This window comes from Oncorhynchus keta, chromosome 26 (genome assembly GCF_023373465.1).
Source record: "Oncorhynchus keta strain PuntledgeMale-10-30-2019 chromosome 26, Oket_V2, whole genome shotgun sequence".
In the NCBI taxonomy this organism is placed as follows: Eukaryota; Metazoa; Chordata; class Actinopteri; order Salmoniformes; family Salmonidae; genus Oncorhynchus; species Oncorhynchus keta.
This window is the reverse complement of record NC_068446.1, coordinates 29,646,384-29,664,621: the sequence shown is the minus strand read 5'-3', so window position 1 is coordinate 29,664,621 and position 18,238 is coordinate 29,646,384. Positions and strand designations below refer to the sequence as shown.

At 42.2% G+C, this 18,238-nt stretch overlaps 2 protein-coding genes across 3 annotated transcripts in view; both read right to left on the bottom strand.

The window, feature by feature from the left end:
* Positions 1–2,231, bottom strand: part of ell (elongation factor RNA polymerase II) — a 44,596-nt gene extending 42,365 nt beyond the window's left edge. Inside the window, exon 1 of the mRNA XM_035737611.2 lies at positions 2,034–2,231. Within this exon, the coding sequence (XP_035593504.1) occupies positions 2,034–2,168 (135 nt within the window). The 5' untranslated portion in view covers positions 2,169–2,231. The remainder of the gene's footprint in view (positions 1–2,033) is intronic.
* A 761-nt stretch (positions 2,232–2,992) lies between these two features.
* Positions 2,993–12,133, bottom strand: LOC118359227 (peptidyl-prolyl cis-trans isomerase FKBP8-like). Of its 2 annotated transcripts, none has more exons than XM_035737612.2 (9): positions 11,977–12,133; positions 9,418–9,676; positions 9,162–9,331; positions 8,864–8,952; positions 7,851–8,071; positions 7,589–7,761; positions 7,421–7,498; positions 4,186–4,326; positions 2,993–4,038 (listed from the first exon to the last, which is right to left on the bottom strand). In XM_035737612.2, the coding sequence occupies exons 2-9, from the start codon at positions 9,662–9,664 to the stop codon at positions 3,952–3,954; spliced, it is 1,206 nt and encodes a 401-aa protein (XP_035593505.1). In that variant the 5' UTR covers positions 9,665–9,676; positions 11,977–12,133; the 3' UTR covers positions 2,993–3,951. The 2 variants fall into 2 exon arrangements, with proteins under 2 accessions (XP_035593505.1, XP_035593506.1); XM_035737613.2 differs by having other exon boundaries at positions 9,418–9,664; positions 11,977–12,101.
* Between the last annotated feature and the right edge of the window lie 6,105 nt (positions 12,134–18,238).

The following is an 18,238-nucleotide window of genomic DNA, read 5'->3' as shown; positions in this document are numbered from 1 at the left end:
CTTTACCGTGAAATGCTTGCTTACGACACCTTCCCAACCATGCAGAGTTAAAAAATAATAAGAGGCTGTATCTTTAACTCGTGTGCAGTAAGCACAGACACACAAAAAAAGCCAGATACCCACAAATTGGCAATTAGACAACAGTACAGTGGACAATGGAGCCTGGGGATGAAAGGCATAAAAAAGTGCCTCTATTCATCAACTACAAAGCTGCGTAATGTCTGCATCCTCTGAAACAGAGCCAAGCTGGGGTAGGGAAATAAAAGAGAAAAGCTACAGTACTATCCCTCCAGCTGAACGACTGCAGCTTTCATTCAAGAGAATTGGCCAGTTCTCCAATGACTAGGCATCACAAAATACATTTCTCAAGCACAAATACCATACACAGATTCCTGTAATTTCAAACCCTTGAATGTACAATATTTGTGTATCCAACATCAACTGTAACTAACAATGTAGTCTTTAAATCAATGTTTCTTTAGCAGGCAAAAATGTGCATGAACAGCATGATTACCACATATTTGGAGCAAGATTAGCACGTGTTACAAATAAAATGTTTTAATACTAATAGGCCATATATTTCAAAGAAAAGCACAGTAGGATACCATCTATGTTCTTATTAGCTACATCAAGGACGCTGCATTGCTATCAAGCTAGGTACATAATGTTTTGTTTTCTTTCCAAACGGTTTCAAAGCACACTTGGCTATGTTGGCCACTTCCTCTTCCCTAACGTAATCAATTTAAAGACAAGAATAATAAAACTACTTGCCATACTACTGGGTGTTGCAGTTGGTTTCCTGGCCTGCCAGGCTTTCTCAGTCAAATGTATGTATGTTTTGTTTATTCCATGTGTAACTCTGTGTTGTTGTATGTGTCGAATTGCTACGCTTTATCTTGGCCAGGTCGCAAATGAGAATTTGTTCTCAACTAGCCTACCTGGTTAAATATAGGTGAAAAAAAAAATATATATATATATATAGATGGCCAGGATCAATGTAGCCCATTCAAAACAACTCTTAAGTCCATGACTGAGTAACATCATCACAAGAACATTATTTACCAGCTGGCAACAACAACAAAAAAATCAGTCAGGGAAATGCTGTACGTGGGAGGTTAAACTGACAAAAAATACAGCAAGCTCGATATGGTCATTTGGGCTACTGGTGGCTAGCCTCCAAGATGTCTCACTTTTCACGACTGCCAGAAGTAATATAAGCAAAGCAACGTAACGCAAGGGTTTTATTGCATTTCACTTGTTGACTGCAATTCATACATGGCTAGTTAGCTAGATAACGTTGAACAAACGACATTGCTCGCCTGAGTTTAGCGTCAAGCTCAGCAAACTTACCTAGCCTCACGTTTGCTACTAAACTTTGCCAAATGTCATCGATCGCTGTTCAACATCACTACATGGCTAATTATGTTTTAGCTAGTTGGTTGTGATACGCCCCTAGCTTCATTACTGACCCTAAATCAAAGGTTTAACATCAAAGCTAGCTAACTTAACTAATTGGCTGGTAAGCGAACGTTAGTTAAAGTACCTTAGTTTGCAACGTTATGTAAATGTTTGCTAGTTGGCGAATCAAGTTGACCGTTTTGATCGTTTCAATTAATGGTGGTAATGGAAAACTAGACACAGAACTAGCTAACAACCTGAATCCTTGCGGAATTCTTACTTTGCCTGCCAACATACCTAGCGCACTTGTTACGTTAGCTAGCAAATCTTTAAAGGCTGATTGGCTTGAGTTTTATATTGAAAACACACACACTGGAAGCTACCAGCCTCGTTTAACACTGGGTTCATTTAAAAAGGTACCTGAACGGTAATCCTAAAATGACTCGTTTGTGTGTAGTAATAAACATGCATCTAACTCGTGTAGCTATCTAAATAAATAAGTAACGATGGCTATCGAGGTAATGAAGCTTGCTGGCATGGCAGCGAAGTAGCCAGTTGCTAACCAGCTAGCTATGCCAGCCAACGAGCAAAATATACCTAATATGTAGTTACATTTACTTGAGTTGTTCAATTACCTTGCTACTCTGGTAACCTTCAAATGCCCTCAAGGCGCTGTCAGTGAGTTTTACGTGAAAGACGGAGACATTACTGCCATTGCTCACTCGTCCACAGGACAGTCCGTAGCACTGCTCCTCCTTCAACGCCGCCATCTTGCTACCATTACCTCCACGCTCGCGCACGAGCAGCACTCTGTCGTAAACGCAGAAAAACTCCCACAGCTTTCTAATGAATATACATGTTACGTACACGGCGTGATGAAGTCATAAGTTAATAATACATTGAAACATGGTACATAATATATATAAACAGAACATTTATGCGCGACAAATAAGTTCAATTTTATCGGGAGGATTTATCATAAACTGTTTCTTTACTTCAATATAATGAAGCACTGAGGAGAAAATATGAATCATTAAAACATGAGACATGTCTGACCACTGGTTACCAATGGAAAGCATATCAGAGATGTGCGTAGGATGGAAGAAGGAAACATTAGGTCACTGGACTACGTCAACGTCTCACTGAATCCATGAGTTGGGAATGTCCAGTCTAACACATTGGTACCAAAGAAATGGAACATGAGAGGAAACACTAGATGGGAATGTCCAGTCTAACACATTGGTACCAAAGAAATGGAACATGAGAGGAAACACTAAGTAAATGACTATCGGTCTTCAGACAGACACAGTTAGTTGAAAGGGGAGTCAAACAATACAAAATAAACAAAATCAAGGACACAAAAACATCACAGTAGTGGTCTCTACCTTCTATAGTGCTGTCAATCCATTTACTAGGAGAGTAACAGTGGAAGAAGTACTCCCAACCTGTCAAAGATATCTTGGCATCCATACAACTGTCGAGCTAACTTCAAGATTAGAGTCCAGAAGGTTGATAATACTGTAATGAAACAGCATCGATATCCATGCTTATAAACCTAGGGTTGTTGCAATCCTAAAGGTTATTTGGCTCATAGTAAGAGTTGACAAACTTTTATTGAAATAAATACAAAAGCAACAAGTGCGAGAATGTGAGAAACTCAAAAGCAACAAATATCTGCAACATTTAACTCTGTCTTTTTACATACGGTCTATTGTAGAAAAAAAAAACGATTTCTCATGTGACAACAAAATGATAGAAAAATACACCTCAAAATAGAAACACTTCACATTTAAGTTGTCAAAAACTACAAAACAAGCAAAGTGACCAAACCTAAAATTGGTATTAGAATGTACACCCTTCAAAGTTGTCTCAGAATCATCAAAAGTGAGGTACATTCCATTTACTTTATAAATAACGAATTATATATATATATATATATATATATATATATAAAATAAAGCATGGGTTTTAAAGGAATGTGACAGTTTATTGACCAAGACTGTCTGAGTGTGGATCACAGGGCCAGATAATACACCACCTAGATTAACCCCCCAACATCGGCACCATCCCAATAAAACGAACAAGAGCAGAATACCTTTAACAATTACTTTTTTTTTTTTTTTACAGAATTGTACACTTAAAAAACACACATGACCACATTAGCTAATTTTAGATAATTGACAGATCATTCCTAGAATTATAATTTCAGAGTGCTCAATCAATATTTAGAATCACTACCAGAGGAGCTCAAGACATTGGCAGCAATTAACAATTAGTGTCTGTCAAATGGACATACATTTGAAGATTATTTAGAACATTTCATATAGAAATATTGATTGTATGGTATTTGTCACATATAATTATCCTTCTCCCAAGGAGTAACAGAATAGTGTGACAAACCTATGGACAGCCACACTAAAGAGGTGACATAAGACCCATTTATCCCCTTTTTTTGTTTGTTTAGTTCCAAAAGGCACCGCCAGATGTCCAGTTGCTTTATGTGGGTCCCACTTTGCATGGAGCAGGCAATCACCAGAAAAGTATTTCTCCCATCTAATTTCTGGCAGCTATGACAACTGACAAGGCGACACCTCCAATGGCTACTGCAGTGGCACCGAAGAGCCATTTCCAGCTGACAACCTGTGGACAATATACAAGAAATGTAAGGCTTTCTGTTGACACCTGGAATAAATCCATTTCAGATCCCCAGCTGATTTTACATCAAATAGTGTTTATGCCAGCATCAGTTTGTTGAGCAGGTGAAGCATCTTGAGAGGATGGTCTCACCCATGACGACCTGGCCTGGTGTTTCTGCATGCCGCTGCTGCCGCTGGCTGGGTTGCCTAGCATCTTCTTGTACATGGCCTGCTCTGCGCCTTTCTGCTCCGAGTGCTTCTTCACCAGCTTGGAGAGTTCTGCATGGATGGTCTACCCCAGGAGACAGAAAGTGTGAGAATCTGCAGGCGTACTACTCCCCACGTGTATATCACACACATTCACTCAACACTTTCCCAATGGCTTGTGCACCATAATCAGGTGTTCTGGTAACTGCAGATGGCTTGATTATTGGCCCTTGATGCTATTGTGAATTTAATTTGCTTGCTAGTAAAAAAAACATGACTTTATATCAAGTCTGACTCATTCCTCTGAAGGGTTGGTAAGTTGGCAATTTAGGACATTTTCACAGCATTAGTCAAAATGTCTTACACAGCCTCTGAGTAGCCACTTACTGGCACTGTTGTGGACAGAGGATGGTAGAGACTTTGGGTAAGTGGCTGCTCTTAGCAGCAGTGGGAGAGGAGACTACGACTAAATGGGTGCTTGACAGCGTTACATTTCTACAGGACACCATTGGCTTCTCCATGTTGCAATACTTCTGATCATGTAGTCGTAGCCAAATGTTTTGAGAATGACACAAATATGAATTTTCACAAAGTCTGCTGCCTCAGGGCCTTTAGATATTTGTCAGATGTTACTATAGAATACTGAAGTATAAATACAAGCATTTCATGAGTGTCAAAGGCTTTTATTGACAATTACATGAAGTTGATGCAAAGAGTCAATATTTGCAGTGTTGACCCTTCTTTTTCAAGACCTCTGCAATCGGCCCTAGCATGCTGTCAATTAACTTCGGGGCCACATTCCTGACTGATGGCAGCCCATTCTTGCATAATCAATGCTTGGAATTTGTCAGAATGTGTTTTTTTTTTTTGTCCACCCGCCTCTTGAGGATTGACCACAAGTTCTCAATGGGATTAAGGTCTGGGGAGTTTCCAGGCCATGGACCCAAAATATTGATGTTTTGTTCCCTGAGCCAATTCTGACAAACTTATGGCAAGGTGCTCCATCTTGCTGGAAAAGGCATTTTTCGTCACCAAACTGTTCCTGGATGGTTGGGAGGAGTTGCTCACGGAGGATGTGTTGGTACCATTCTTTATTCATGGCTGTGTTCAGAGGCAAAATTGAAGTGAGCCCAATCCCTTGGCTGAGAAGCAACCCCACGCATGAATTGTCTCAGGATGCTTTTCTGTTGGCATGACACATGCCTGATGGTAGTGCTCACCTCGTCTTCTCCAGACAAGCTTTTATCCGGATGCCCCAAACAATCGGAAAGGGGATTCAGAGAAAATGACTTTACCCCAGTCATCAGCAATCCAAACCCTGTACCTTTTGCAGAATATCAGTCTATCCCTGATGTTTTTCCTGGAGAGAAGTGGCTTTTTTGCTGCCCTTCTTGACACCAGGCCATCCTCCAAAAGTCTTTGCCTCACTGTGCGTGCAGATGCACTCACACCTGCCTGCTGCCATTCCTGAGCAAGCTCTGTACTGGTGGTGCGCCGATCCTGCAGCTGAATCAACTTTAGGAGATGGCCCTGGCGCTTGCTGGACTTTCTTGGGCACCCTGAAGCCTTCTTCACAACAATTGAACCGCTCTCCTTGAAGTTCTTGATGATCCAAAAAAAGGTTGATTTAGGTGCAACCTTACTGGCAGCAATATCCTTGCCTGTGAAGCCCTTTTTGTGCAAAGCAATGATGACGGCACGTTTCCTTGCAGGAAACCATGGTTGACAGAGGAAGAACAACGATTCCAAGCACAACCCTCCTTTTGAAGCTTCCAGTCTGTTTTTCGAACTCAATCAGCATGACAGAGTGATCTCCAGCCTTGTCCTCGTCAACACTCACACCTGTGTTAATTAGAGAGTCACTGACATGATGTCAGCTGGTCTTTTTGAGGCAGGGCTGAAATGCAGTGGAAATGTTATTTTTGGGATTCAGTTCATTTGCATGGCAAAGAGGGACTTTGCAATTAATCTGATCACTCTTCATAAAATTCTGGAGTATATGCAAATTGCCATCATACAAACTGAGTCAGACTTTGGTGAAAATGTGTATTTGTGTCATTCTCAAAAATTTGGCCACGACTGTACACACCAGTAATGTTTGAAGACAGAAATTACATAACTGCTGCCGTTGTCATCTTTCCCCATTTCACAAAAAAAGGTATTTGAGAAGATAAAAGCTAATTGCATTTACTTTAATATATGTATTTGGACAAGAAAACAATAACATCCATAAAAAAAATAAGTAGGGAGTGGACCAACATTTTTTCATCTACATCTGCAAGCTTTTAATATAGACCCTTGAAATTATATCTGTAATGGTTTATTGCTCCTAATCTTAAAACACTTCAGTGAAAACATCACCACAAACAACCGAGGGTAGCTACACGTTAGAGAGTATACAACCAACTCGTCAGTGGTGCACTCTGCATCCCAGTTCAGATGGCAAGAGCATGCCTAGTGCGAATGGAAGATTTAAAAATAATTATGTGTTTAACTAGGCAAGCCAGTTAAGAACAAATTCTTATTTACAATGATGGCCTATTGAGCGCCGCACTATGGCACTCCCAATCACAGCCGGTTGTGATACAGCCTGGATTTGAACCAGGATGTCTGTAGTGACGCCTCAAGCGCTGAGATGCAGTGCTTTAGACCGCTGTGCCACTCGGGAGCCCCATGAACCACTGAAAATCCTTAACCACCCACAAAACACACTTGTGCACTACATTAGAGCCCGAGAAACAAAACACACTGTATGGGACATTTATAAAAGACATTCAGCAAAAGCACGATTTCACAGGTTGGTGTGCAGGACTGAAAAGAAAATGACATGAGTGTAAAAGGGTTGGACATGAGTGGTAAGTATTAACATGCAGCTGGTCCAAGAAGACCACGCTCTGTAGTGCGCCCTGTCAGATTGCCCCGTTCACTGAGCCTCATGTCTAAGCAATGCCTTAGATATCACCTGGGAACAGAGGAACCAACCTATTTACAGAGAACAACAAACTCAGATCCACCAAAATGAGTATGCAGTCCACCTGGTTTCCCCTTGTCATCAATATTAGAGAATGTGGTACCACCTGGTGGATGTAAGTGAAAACTGCAACAAATTGTGGTCCTGAGAATTTGTTTACGTTCTCCATCTTTCTAAATAATGTTTTTGTGAAGGTGGAGTGCAATACCTTGTTACTTGGTTCCAACTTCAGGGCCCTCTTCAAAATCTTTATAGCTTCAGCATATTCCCCTTGCAAGGCCAATACCTAGAGACACAGATGTAGTCCATGGTGATACTTTCAGAGACGGACAGTCATATTCACAATTACACAACTGGTCAGTTGTGTGAGACCTACCTTGCCTTTGCGGAATAGGGCTTTTATGTTGTCTGGCTGGTGGGCCAGTACTGAAACGCAGGACCGTAGTGCTGCTTCATAGTGATCCAACTTGAGCTGGGCAGCTGCCATGTTGTTTAGACACTTCACCTTCACGTCCATCAGCTCCTCCTCTTCCTCCGGGCTAATGTCCACTGAAACAGACACACACAGCAACAGTAAGCTACAGGGAGCCCAGCCACATCCAAAAACAGTTATTTTGCAAAAAACACACATCTGTCACCTTTAGAGCTGGACTCCGTGACCTGCAGGGCGATGCCATAAGAGTTAACAGCGAAGGCATAGTCCGCTCTCTGGTAGTAGACATTTCCCCTCTCCCTCTTCTGCCCAGCCAGGGCGATCCTCTCCTGGGGGGACAGGAGCTCAAGGTCGGGGGCCTCAGTGGCATCAAGCAGCTGGACCTCCAGGGCCAACTCCGCATTGGGAGGCACATCAGGGGCAAGACTGCCAGCGGTGAAGGCCAGGGCACGGAGCAAAGAATCAGAGCGCAAAGTCAGGACGTGTACTATAAGCACTGAGCTCTAGATATTTTTACATTTATTTTACCAGGTAAGTTGACTGAGAACGCATTATCATTTACAGCAACGACCTGGGGAATATTTACAGGGGCGAGGAGGGGGGGGATGAATGAGCCAATTGGAAGCAGCGGATGATTATGGGAATAGTGATGGTATGAGGACCAGATTGGGAATTTAGCCAGGACACCAGGGTTAACACCCCTACTCTTACGATAAGTGCCATGGGATCTTTAGTGACCATAGAGATTCAGGACACCCGTTTAACATCCCACCCGAAAGACGGCACCCTACACAGGGCAATTTCCCCAATCACTGTCCTGGGGCATTGGGATATTTTTTAGAACAGAGGAAAGGGTGCCTCCTACTGGCCCTCCAACACCACTTCCACCAGCATCTGGTCTCCCATCCAGGACCAACCCGCTGAGCTTCAGAAGCAAGCCAGTGAGATGCAGGGTGGTATGCACCATTTCACTCACTGCTCTTTCTGAGAATGGAAGAGGGCTGAGGTGTTTAGCTTTTCTCCCATTAAAAAGGTGCAGCTACAAAGAACTATATCAGGCACAAGTTCATGATATCTACTACAACTTCATGAAGCATAGTGAGAATTTCAGAGTTATCTTTATAGGAAATTACAATCTCAGAATAGATGGTTTGTTTGTGTAACAAGACATGCCAGTGAAACCACAAAGAACCAGCAAGATTAAGAAAACCTCCATACCTCCCCAAGGCACCATATGCATATTTAGCATTGGCTTGGACAAGGGCCTTCTCCCTCATTTCCATGAGCTGCACTGTGAGATCCAGAGCCTGTAAGAGCACAACAGACTTAAAGCACTTCTCACCATCTTGGTTTGGATGCATTTCTGGTGAATATAAACGCGACACTGAACCTGAAATACACATTCCATCCATTTACACTTCTGAGATCGCCTAACTTCATCACTACCTTGTATGCAATCAGATTGGATTTGCCTTCACATAAAATACTGAGTATTTTAAGTGAATACTGAATGTACCTGGATGACATCACCATCTCCCAGAGTGAAAGAGAGCTCAGGTTGCTCTTCTATAAGAGTCCCATCAGCCAGTGAAGTCTTCAGGTGAATCATGACATTCTGGCCTTTTGTGGGCCTGCTGTCTGGCCCATTCCCTGCCTGTAGGACTTTCTTCTTTAGCTGGCCATTACCTGCAAATAGATACGTGAGAATATGACGGTCACCCAGTGATGTTCCTTTCTCTTTGACCTAAAAATAGAAAAGGTCATTTTGTTACCTAGCATATCCATCCATTCATCTAGTGGAGCTGAAGTGCCAGTGTTTTGATCCTCTGCAGGCTCCTCTGTTTTAGTCTTCTTCCCACCCCCAGCATCTTCCAAAGGAGGAGGGTTGTCATCAATGTCATCATCCAGCATCTCAAAGTCTTCCCCACTGTCCAGCAGCGAGGCTTTCCCTGACTTCTTCCCAAAGAGAACCATCTCCGGGTTATCCCCTGCACCCGTCACCTCCTCTTTGTCAGTCATCTGTTGAAATGCCTTCAATGCGATTTAGAAATACAGATGAGAATAAACAGCGGTAATTTGGTGAGCAGCATAAATTTTGCTGCTAATTAAGGGGTGTTATTGGCTATACACACTCTCTGGCATCATACCATGCAGCTTGTTTGGAAAGAATGGGTTGCTGTGGTTTGGCCAGATTCAGCCATGATTCTGGGTCTGGTAACGTTAGCTAGATACCACGACAGTGAAGACGCATGGCGTTCATGGCGCATTGACGTTCACTCCCACTGCACTAAAAACTGCTATGGCGAAACGCCTTCTGAAGAAAAGTAATCTAGATTCTTCAGCCAATCACAAACCTTCCATTCTTAAGCAAAAGTCTAGAGAAATTGGTGTTTAAACAGCTAAATAAATTAACTGCCAACTGTATTTTTGAAAAATTCAAATCTGTTTTTTGTGCACACCACAGCACAGAGACACCCTTGGTTTTAAATATATATATATATTACCTTTATTTAACCAGGCAATTCAGTTAAGAACAGATTCTTATTTTCAATGACGGCCTGGGAACAGTGGGTTAACTGCCTGTTCAGGGGCAGAACAGATTTGTACCTTGTCAGCTCGGGGGTTTGAACTCGCAACCTTCCGGTTACTAGTCCAACGCTCTAACCACTAGGCTACGCTGCCGCCCCAAAAAAAGTGGCAAATTATCTTAGAGCCAACATAGACGCCAAACAGCTCTCTGTCCTTGGATTTAAGTGATGCATTCGACACTGACCATGATGTCCTTCTGGACAGACTGGAGAGGTGGGTTGGTCTCTCCGGTCCACTTCTAAATTGGTTTAAGTCTTATTTAACCGGTAGAGTGTGTTGTCACCCTTGGTGAACATAACTCAAGAAAATACATCTCACGTGGCTTTCCACAAAGTTCGATTTTGGGTCCGGTACTGTTCAGAGAGAGATAGATATATATTACCCCTTGGCAGCGTTATCAGAAAGCACAGCATTGATTTTCAATGGTACACAGATGATAACATTTTTATTTCTGTGTCACCAGAGGATTTTAGCTCCACGGATAAATTATTAGTGATTTAAATAATTGGCTGGCTCACTTCTTCCAGCTAAATCAAGACAACCCCGAGGCACTTATTGTTGGAGCCAAAGCAGAGAGAATCTAGCCACACATTTTAATTCATGGGCAATAAAGATTAAACACCAGGTAAAAAAAAAACCTTGGTGTTATTTTAGATCCTGAACTAAATTTCAAATCACAGGTTAGGAATGTGAACAAAATAGCTTTTTACTACATGAGGTACATTGCCAAGATGCAGCCGTTTCTCTTTTAGAGTGTTAGAGAGACTCATCCATGCTTTTATTACAAGCAGGCTTGACTACTGTAATACTCTCGTCTGGTCTGCCCAAGAAAGCCATTGGTCAACTGCAAAACATACAGAATGCTGCAACATGGGAACTGACCAAGACCAGATGGAGAGCACACACTACACCGGTTTTAAGGTCTCTGCACTGGCTGCCTGTGAGCTTTAGAAATACTTTAAAGATTATTATATTGGTTTTAAATCAATCCACAACTGTGCACCCAAATACAAGTTAGACATGATTTTAAATTATGTACCCAGTAGGTCCCTCAGGTCCTCTGGCACTGGCCCTCTAACTATCACAAAGCCTAGGACCAAGAGGCATGGGGAGGCAGCCTTTAGTTACTATGCCCCTCGCCTCTGGAATAGCCTGCCTTAGAACACGAGGGGGCCAAAACTGTGGACATATTTAAGTGATCTTAAAACATATTTTTTGCTTTGCTTTTCATAAGGGTGCTTTTTAGTTGTTCAGTTTGTTTTATCTTGTCTGTAGTATAGTAAATATTTCAGCTTTTATTTTCATTTTTTTAAATAATCGTTTTCCTGTAAAGCACAATGCGTTGCAATCCATGTCTGAAATGCGATGTATCAATAAAGCATGATTTGATTTAGAGAAACGTCAGAAAACAGACATATAGCTAGCTAGGTAATTAGTGCGTTAGCTAGCAAGCAATGTAGCTAACTAGGACTGTGCATTAGCTATTGGTAACTACTACCGCTTGCTAGCCATATTACTTAGCCAACTGTTCACATTATTAAAATCATTTTGGTGATAAGAATGTACAGGATTTCAGTGGATGTTTCGAAAACTTTGAGAAGTTTCTTGTTGAGAGACTACTTTAGCTACAGTATTTAGCTAGCCAGTTTCGTTATCTTATACAAATTGACTTAACTGTAGCTTCGTTCAAATGAACATGAAGAACAAAATGACAACAAGGAATCAATTAAATTACACGTTACCTTAAAATATTATATGCTTGGTAAATAGACTGAACGCTTGATTGAAGAAGAGTTTGTGATGATAGCTTCGCCTGATCCTTCAGTAAATTCAGCAGGCTCTTCCTGTTCACCTTGGGCCTGACATCTTTCCTGTATTTCTATTGGCTTATAATATTTAATCAATCACACGATTGGTAGATCCCAATGACAGTCAAACAAATGACCTGACTGTTCAAACCAATAATGTATACACACCCTGGATTGCTGAAGATATGTATTGGCCCTTGAGAGTGTTTGAAGCAGCCAGTATGCCATATTCCCCAGTAGAAAGAGTCCTCCATAGGAATGAATGGAATTCTGCAGTATTTCAATTAAATGTTTCAAGGACTAAAATACATGTATTTAAGCACTTTTGTTGTTATAGTGGGGACATTACATTAGTCATCTCAAAAAAAATTATACTTTAAAGAAATTGTTTTATATATATTTTTTAAATGTTTATGTTAAACTCACATAATTTAAAAGAATAATCGTGGCAAAAACGAATGTCGACATTAATAGACATATTTCTATGGCTTCCAAAACATTTTTACGTCGTGGCGGAGTGATAAAATGGAAGCACAGTGACTTCAACACAGCGCCCCCTATAGTCATCTAGTGTATATATAAATCGTTGGTTCAAACGTGCAGTTGATATCAGAAGTTTACATACACTTAGGTTGAAGTTATTAAAACTCCTTTTTCACCCACTCCACACATTTCTTGTGAACAAACTATAGTTTTTGTGAAGTCAGTTAGGACATCTACTTTGTGCATGACAAGTAATTTTTCCAACAATTGTTTACAGACAGATTATTTCACTTATAATTCACTGTATTACAATTCAAGTTGGTCAGAAGTTTACATACACTGACTGTACCTTTAAACAGCTTGGAATATTCCAGAAAATGAGTCAATTGGAGGTGTACCTGTGTATGTATTTCAAGGCCTACCTTCAAACTCCGTGCCTCTTTGCTTGACATCATGGGAAAATCAAAAGAAATCAGCCAAGACCTCAGAAATTTTTTTGTAGACCTCCACAAGTTTGGTTCATGCTTGGGAGCAATTTCCAAACACCTGAAGGTGCCAAGTTCATCTGTCCAAACAATAGTACGCAAGTATAAACACCATGGAACCACGCAGCTGTCATAAGGAAGGAGAAGTGTTCCGTCTCCTAGAGATGAACAGAGTTTGGTGCGAAAAGTGCAAATCAATCCCAGAACAACATCAAAGGACCTTGTGAAGATGCTGGAGGAAACCGGTACAACATTTTCTAGATCCTCAGTAAAAAGAGTCCTATATCGACATAACCCGAAAGGCCGCTCAGCAAGGAAGAAGCCACTGCACCAAAACCGCCATAAAAAAGCCAGACTACGGTTTGCAACTGCACATGGGGACAAAGATTGTACTTTTTGGAGAAATATCCTCTGGTCTGATGAAATAAAAATAGAACTGTTTTGTCATAATGACCATTGTTATGTTTGGAGGAAAAAGGGGGAGGCTTGCAAGCTGAAGAACACCATCCCAACCGTGAAGCACGGGGGTGGCAGCATCATGTTGTGGGGGTGCTTTGCTGCAGGAGGAACTGGTGCACTTCAAAAATAGATGCCATCATGAGAAAGAAAAATTGTGGATATATTGAAGCAACATCTCAAGACATCAGTCAGGAAGTTAAAGCTTGGTCGCAAATGGGTCTTCCAAATGGACAATGACCCCAAAGATACTTCCAAAGTTGTGACAAAATGGCTTAAGGACAACAAAGTCAAGGTATTGGAGTGGCCATCACAAAGCCCTGACCTCGATCCTATAGAACATTTGTGGGCAGAACTGAAAAAGAGTGTGCGAGCAAGGAGGCCTACAAACCTGATTCAGTTACACCAGCTCTGTCAGGAGGAATGGGCCAAAATTCACCCAACTTATTGTGGGAAGCTCGTGGAAGGCTACCCAAAATGTTTGACTGAAGTTAAACAATTTAAAGGCAATGCTACCAAATACCAATTGAGTGTATGTCAACTTCTGACCCACTGGGAATGTAATGAAATAAATCATTCTCTTTATTAATCTGACATGTCACATTCTTAAAATAAAGTGGTGATCGTAACTGACCTAAGACAGGGAATTTGTACTACGATTAAATGTCAGGGATTGTGAAAAACTGAGTTTAAATGTATTTGGCTAAGGTGTATTGTAAACTTCCGACTTCAAAAAAATAACTTATTTCACCTTTATTTAACCAGGTAGGCTAGTTGAGAACAAGTTCTCATTTGCAACTGCGACCTGGCCTAGATAAAGCGTAGCAATTCGACACATACAACAACACAGAGTTACAAATGGAATAAACAAAACATACAGTCAATAATACAGTAGAACAAAAGAAAACAAAAAGTCTATATACAGTGAGTGAAAATGAGGTAAGTTAAGGAAATAAATAGGCCATGGTGGCGAAGTAATTACAATATAGCAATTAAACACTGGAACGGTATATCGGCAGAAGATGAATGTGCAGGTAGAGATACTGGGGTGCAAGGGAGCAAAATAAATACCAGTATGGGGATGAGGTAGGTAGATAGATGGGCTGTTTACAGATAGGCTAAGTACAGGTGCAGTGATCTGTAAACTGCTCTGACAGCTGGTGCTTAAAGCTAGTGAGGGAGATGTGAGTCTCCAGCTCCAGAGATTTTTGCAATTCGTTCCAGTCATGGGCAGCAGAGAACTGGAAGGAAAGACGACCAAAGGAGGAATTGGCTTTGGGGGTGACCAGTGAGATATACCTGCTGGAGCGCGTGCTACGAGTGGGTGCTGCTATGGTGACCAGTGAGCTGAGATAAGGCGGGGCTTTACCTAGCAGAGACTTGTAGATAACCTATAGCCAGTGGGTTTGACGATGAGTATGAAGCGAGGGCCAACCAACGAGAGCGTACAGGTCGCAAAGGGGGGTAGTGTATGGGGCTTTGGTGACAAAATGGATGGCACTGTGATAGACTGCATCCAGTTTGTTGAGTAGTGTTGGAGGCTATTTTATAGATGACATCACCGAAGTCGAGGATCGGTAGGATGGTCAGTTTTACGAGGGTATGTTAGGCAGCATGAGTGAAGGATGCTTTGTTGCGATATAGGAAGCAGATTCTAGATTACATTTTGAAATGGAGATGCTTCATGTGAGTCTGGAAGGAGAGTTTACAGTCTAACAAGACACCCAGGTATTTGTAGTTGTCCACGTATTCTAAGTCAGAGCCGTCCAGAGTAGTGATGCGGGACGGGCGAGCAGGTGCGGGCAGCGATCGATTGAAAAGCATGCATTTAGTTTTACTTGCGTTTCAGAGCAGTTGGAGGCCACGGAAGGAGAGTTGCACGGCATTGAAGCTCGTCTGGAGGTTAGTTAACACAGTGTCCAAGGAGGGGCCAGAAGTATACAGAATGGTGTCGTCTGCGTAGAGGTGGATCAGAGAATCACCAGCAGCAAGAGCAACATCATTGATGTATACAGAAAAGAGAGTCGCCTCGAGAATTGAACCCTGTGGCAAACCCATAGAGACTGTCAGAGGTCCAGACAACAGGCCCTCCGATTTGACACACTGAACTCTATCAGAGAAGTAGTTGGTAAACCAGGTGAGGCAATCATTTGAGAAACCAAGGCTGTCGAGTCTGCCAATAAGAATTTTGTGATTGACAGAGTCGAAAGCCTTGGCCAGGTCGATGAATACGGCTGCACAGTAATGTCTCTTATCGATGGCGGTTATGATGTCGTTTAGAACCTTGAGCGTGGCTGATGTGCACCCATGACTAGCTCTGAAACCAGATTGCATAGAGGAGAAGGTACGGTGGGATTCGAAATGGTCAGTAATCTGTTTGTTAACTTGGCTTTCAAAGACCTTAGAAAGACAGGGTAGGATAGATATAGGTCTGTAGCAGTTTGGGTCTAGAGTGACACCCCCTTTGAAGAGGGGGATGACCGCGGCAGCTTTCCAGTCTTTGGGAATCTCAGACGATACGAAAGTAAGGTTGAACAGGCTAGTAAAAGGGGTTGCAACAATTTCGGCAGATAATTTTAGAAAGAGAGTGTCCAGATTGTCTAGCCCGGCTGATTTGTAGGGGTCCAGATTTTCCAGCTCTTTCAGAACATCGGCTATCTGGATTTGGGTAAAGGAGAAATGGTGGGGGCTGTGGAGGGTGCCAGGCAGTTGACCGAGGTAGGGGTAACCATGTGGAAAGCATGGCCAGCCGTAGAGAAATGCTTTTTGAAATTCTCAATTATAGTGGATATATCGGTGGTGACAATGTTTCCTAGCCTCAGAGCAGTTTGCAGCTGGGAGGAGGTGCTCTTATTCTCCATGGACTTTACAGTGTCCCAGAACTTTTTTGAGTTAGTACAACAGGATGCAAATTTCTGTTTGAAAAAGCTTGCCTTCGCTTTTCTAACTGCCTGTGTATATTTGTTCCTAACTTCCATATCACAGGGGCTATTCGATGCTAATGCAGAACGCCACAGGATGTTTTTGTGCTGGTCAAGGGCAGACAGGTCTGGCGTGAACCAAGGACTATATCTATTCCTAGTTCTACATTTTTTGAGAGGAGCATGCTTATTTAAGATGGTGAGGAAGGCACTTTTAAAGAATAGCCAGGCATCATCTACTGACGGGATGAGGTCAATGTCATTCCAGGATACCCCGGCCAGGTCGATTAGAAAGGCCTGCTCGCAGAAGTGTTTCAGGGAGCGTTTGACAGTGATGAGGGGTGGTCGTTTGGTCGCAGACCCATTATGGATGCAGGCAATGAGGCAGTGATCGCTGAGATCTTGATTGAAAACAGCAGAGGTGTATTTGGAGGGCGAATTAGTTAGGATGACATCTATGAGGGTGCCCGTGTTTACTGATTTGGGGTTGTACCTGGTAGGTTCATTGATAATGTGTGTGAGATTGAGGGCATCAAGCTTAGTTTGTAGGATGGCCGGGGTGTTAAGCATTTCCCAGTTTAGGTCACCTAGTAGCACAAGCTCAGAAGATAGATGGGGGGCAATCAGTTCACATATAGTATTGAGGGCACAGCTGGGGGCAGAGGGAGGTCTATAGCAAGCGGCAACAGTGAGAGACTTGTTTCTGGAAAGGTACATTTTTAGAAGTAGAAGCTCAAATTGTTTGGGTACAGATCTGGATAGTAGACAGAACTCTGCAGGCTATCTTTGCAGTAGATTGCAACACTGCCCCCTTTGGCAGTTTTATCTTGGCGGAAAACGTTATAGTTAGCAATGGAGATTTCAGGGTTTTTGGTGGTTTTCCTAAGCCAGGATTCAGATACGGCTAAGACATCTGGGTTGGCAGAGTGTGCTAAAGCAGTGAGTAAAACAAACTTAGGGAGTAGGCTTCTAATGTTAACATGCATGAAACCAAGGCTTTTACGTTTACAGAAGTCAACAAATGAGAGCACCTGGGGGGTGGGAGTGGAGCTAGGCACTGCAGGACTTGGATTAACCTCCACATCAGAAGTAGGATAAGGGTACGGCTAAAGACTATACGAACTGGCCGTCTAGCACGTTCAGAACAGAGTAAAAGGAGCAGGTTTCTGGACACGATAGCATAGATTCAAGGCATAGTGTACAGACAAAGGTAAGTTAGGATGTGAGTACATTGGAGGTAAACCTAGGCATTGAGTAATGAAGAGAGAGATATAGTCTCTAGAGATGTTTAAACCAGGTGATGTCATCGCATATGTAGGAGGTGGAACAACATGGTTGGTTAAGGCATATTGAGCAGGGCTAGAGGCTCTACAGTGAAATAAGACAGTAATCACTAAACAGGACAGTAATGGACAAGGCATATTGATATTAGAGAGAGGCATGCGTAGCCAAGTGAACATATGGGTCCAGTGAGTGGTTGGGCTGACTGGGAACTCGGCGATTCAGACAGTTAGCAGGCTAACAAGGTAACAGTTAGTAGGCCGGAGCTAAACAAGCTAGCAGCTAGTAGACCAGGGCAAGCTGGCAGTTAGCAGGCCGGGTTAGCAAGCAAGCAGTTAGCATGGGCTAGACTTCAACTGTACCTGTGGTTCAAACACATCAAGTAAATTAATGCATTTATAGGGTTATCAAATGCATTCAAACATGCTCAAACCACACATTTATTTATAATTTAGTAAGTGTAGTTGTCTCACAGGCTTTGAGATAATGGAATATAAAATACTTTGGGAGATCATACTCTTTTTTTTAGCTGAATATCAAAGAGGTGCACAGAAGACTCAAACAATTGGG

Coding starts and splice junctions, on each gene's coding strand:
- LOC118359227 (XM_035737612.2), bottom strand. CDS start 9,664: ATGACTGACAAAGAGGAGGTGACGGGTGCAGGGGATAACCCGGAGATG. Junction 8,953..9,161: donor GAGATGGTGATGTCATCCAG/GTACATTCAGTA, acceptor GTGCTCTTACAG/GCTCTGGATCTCACAGTGCA. Junction 7,762..7,850: donor CACGGAGTCCAGCTCTAAAG/GTGACAGATGTG, acceptor TGTCTGTTTCAG/TGGACATTAGCCCGGAGGAA.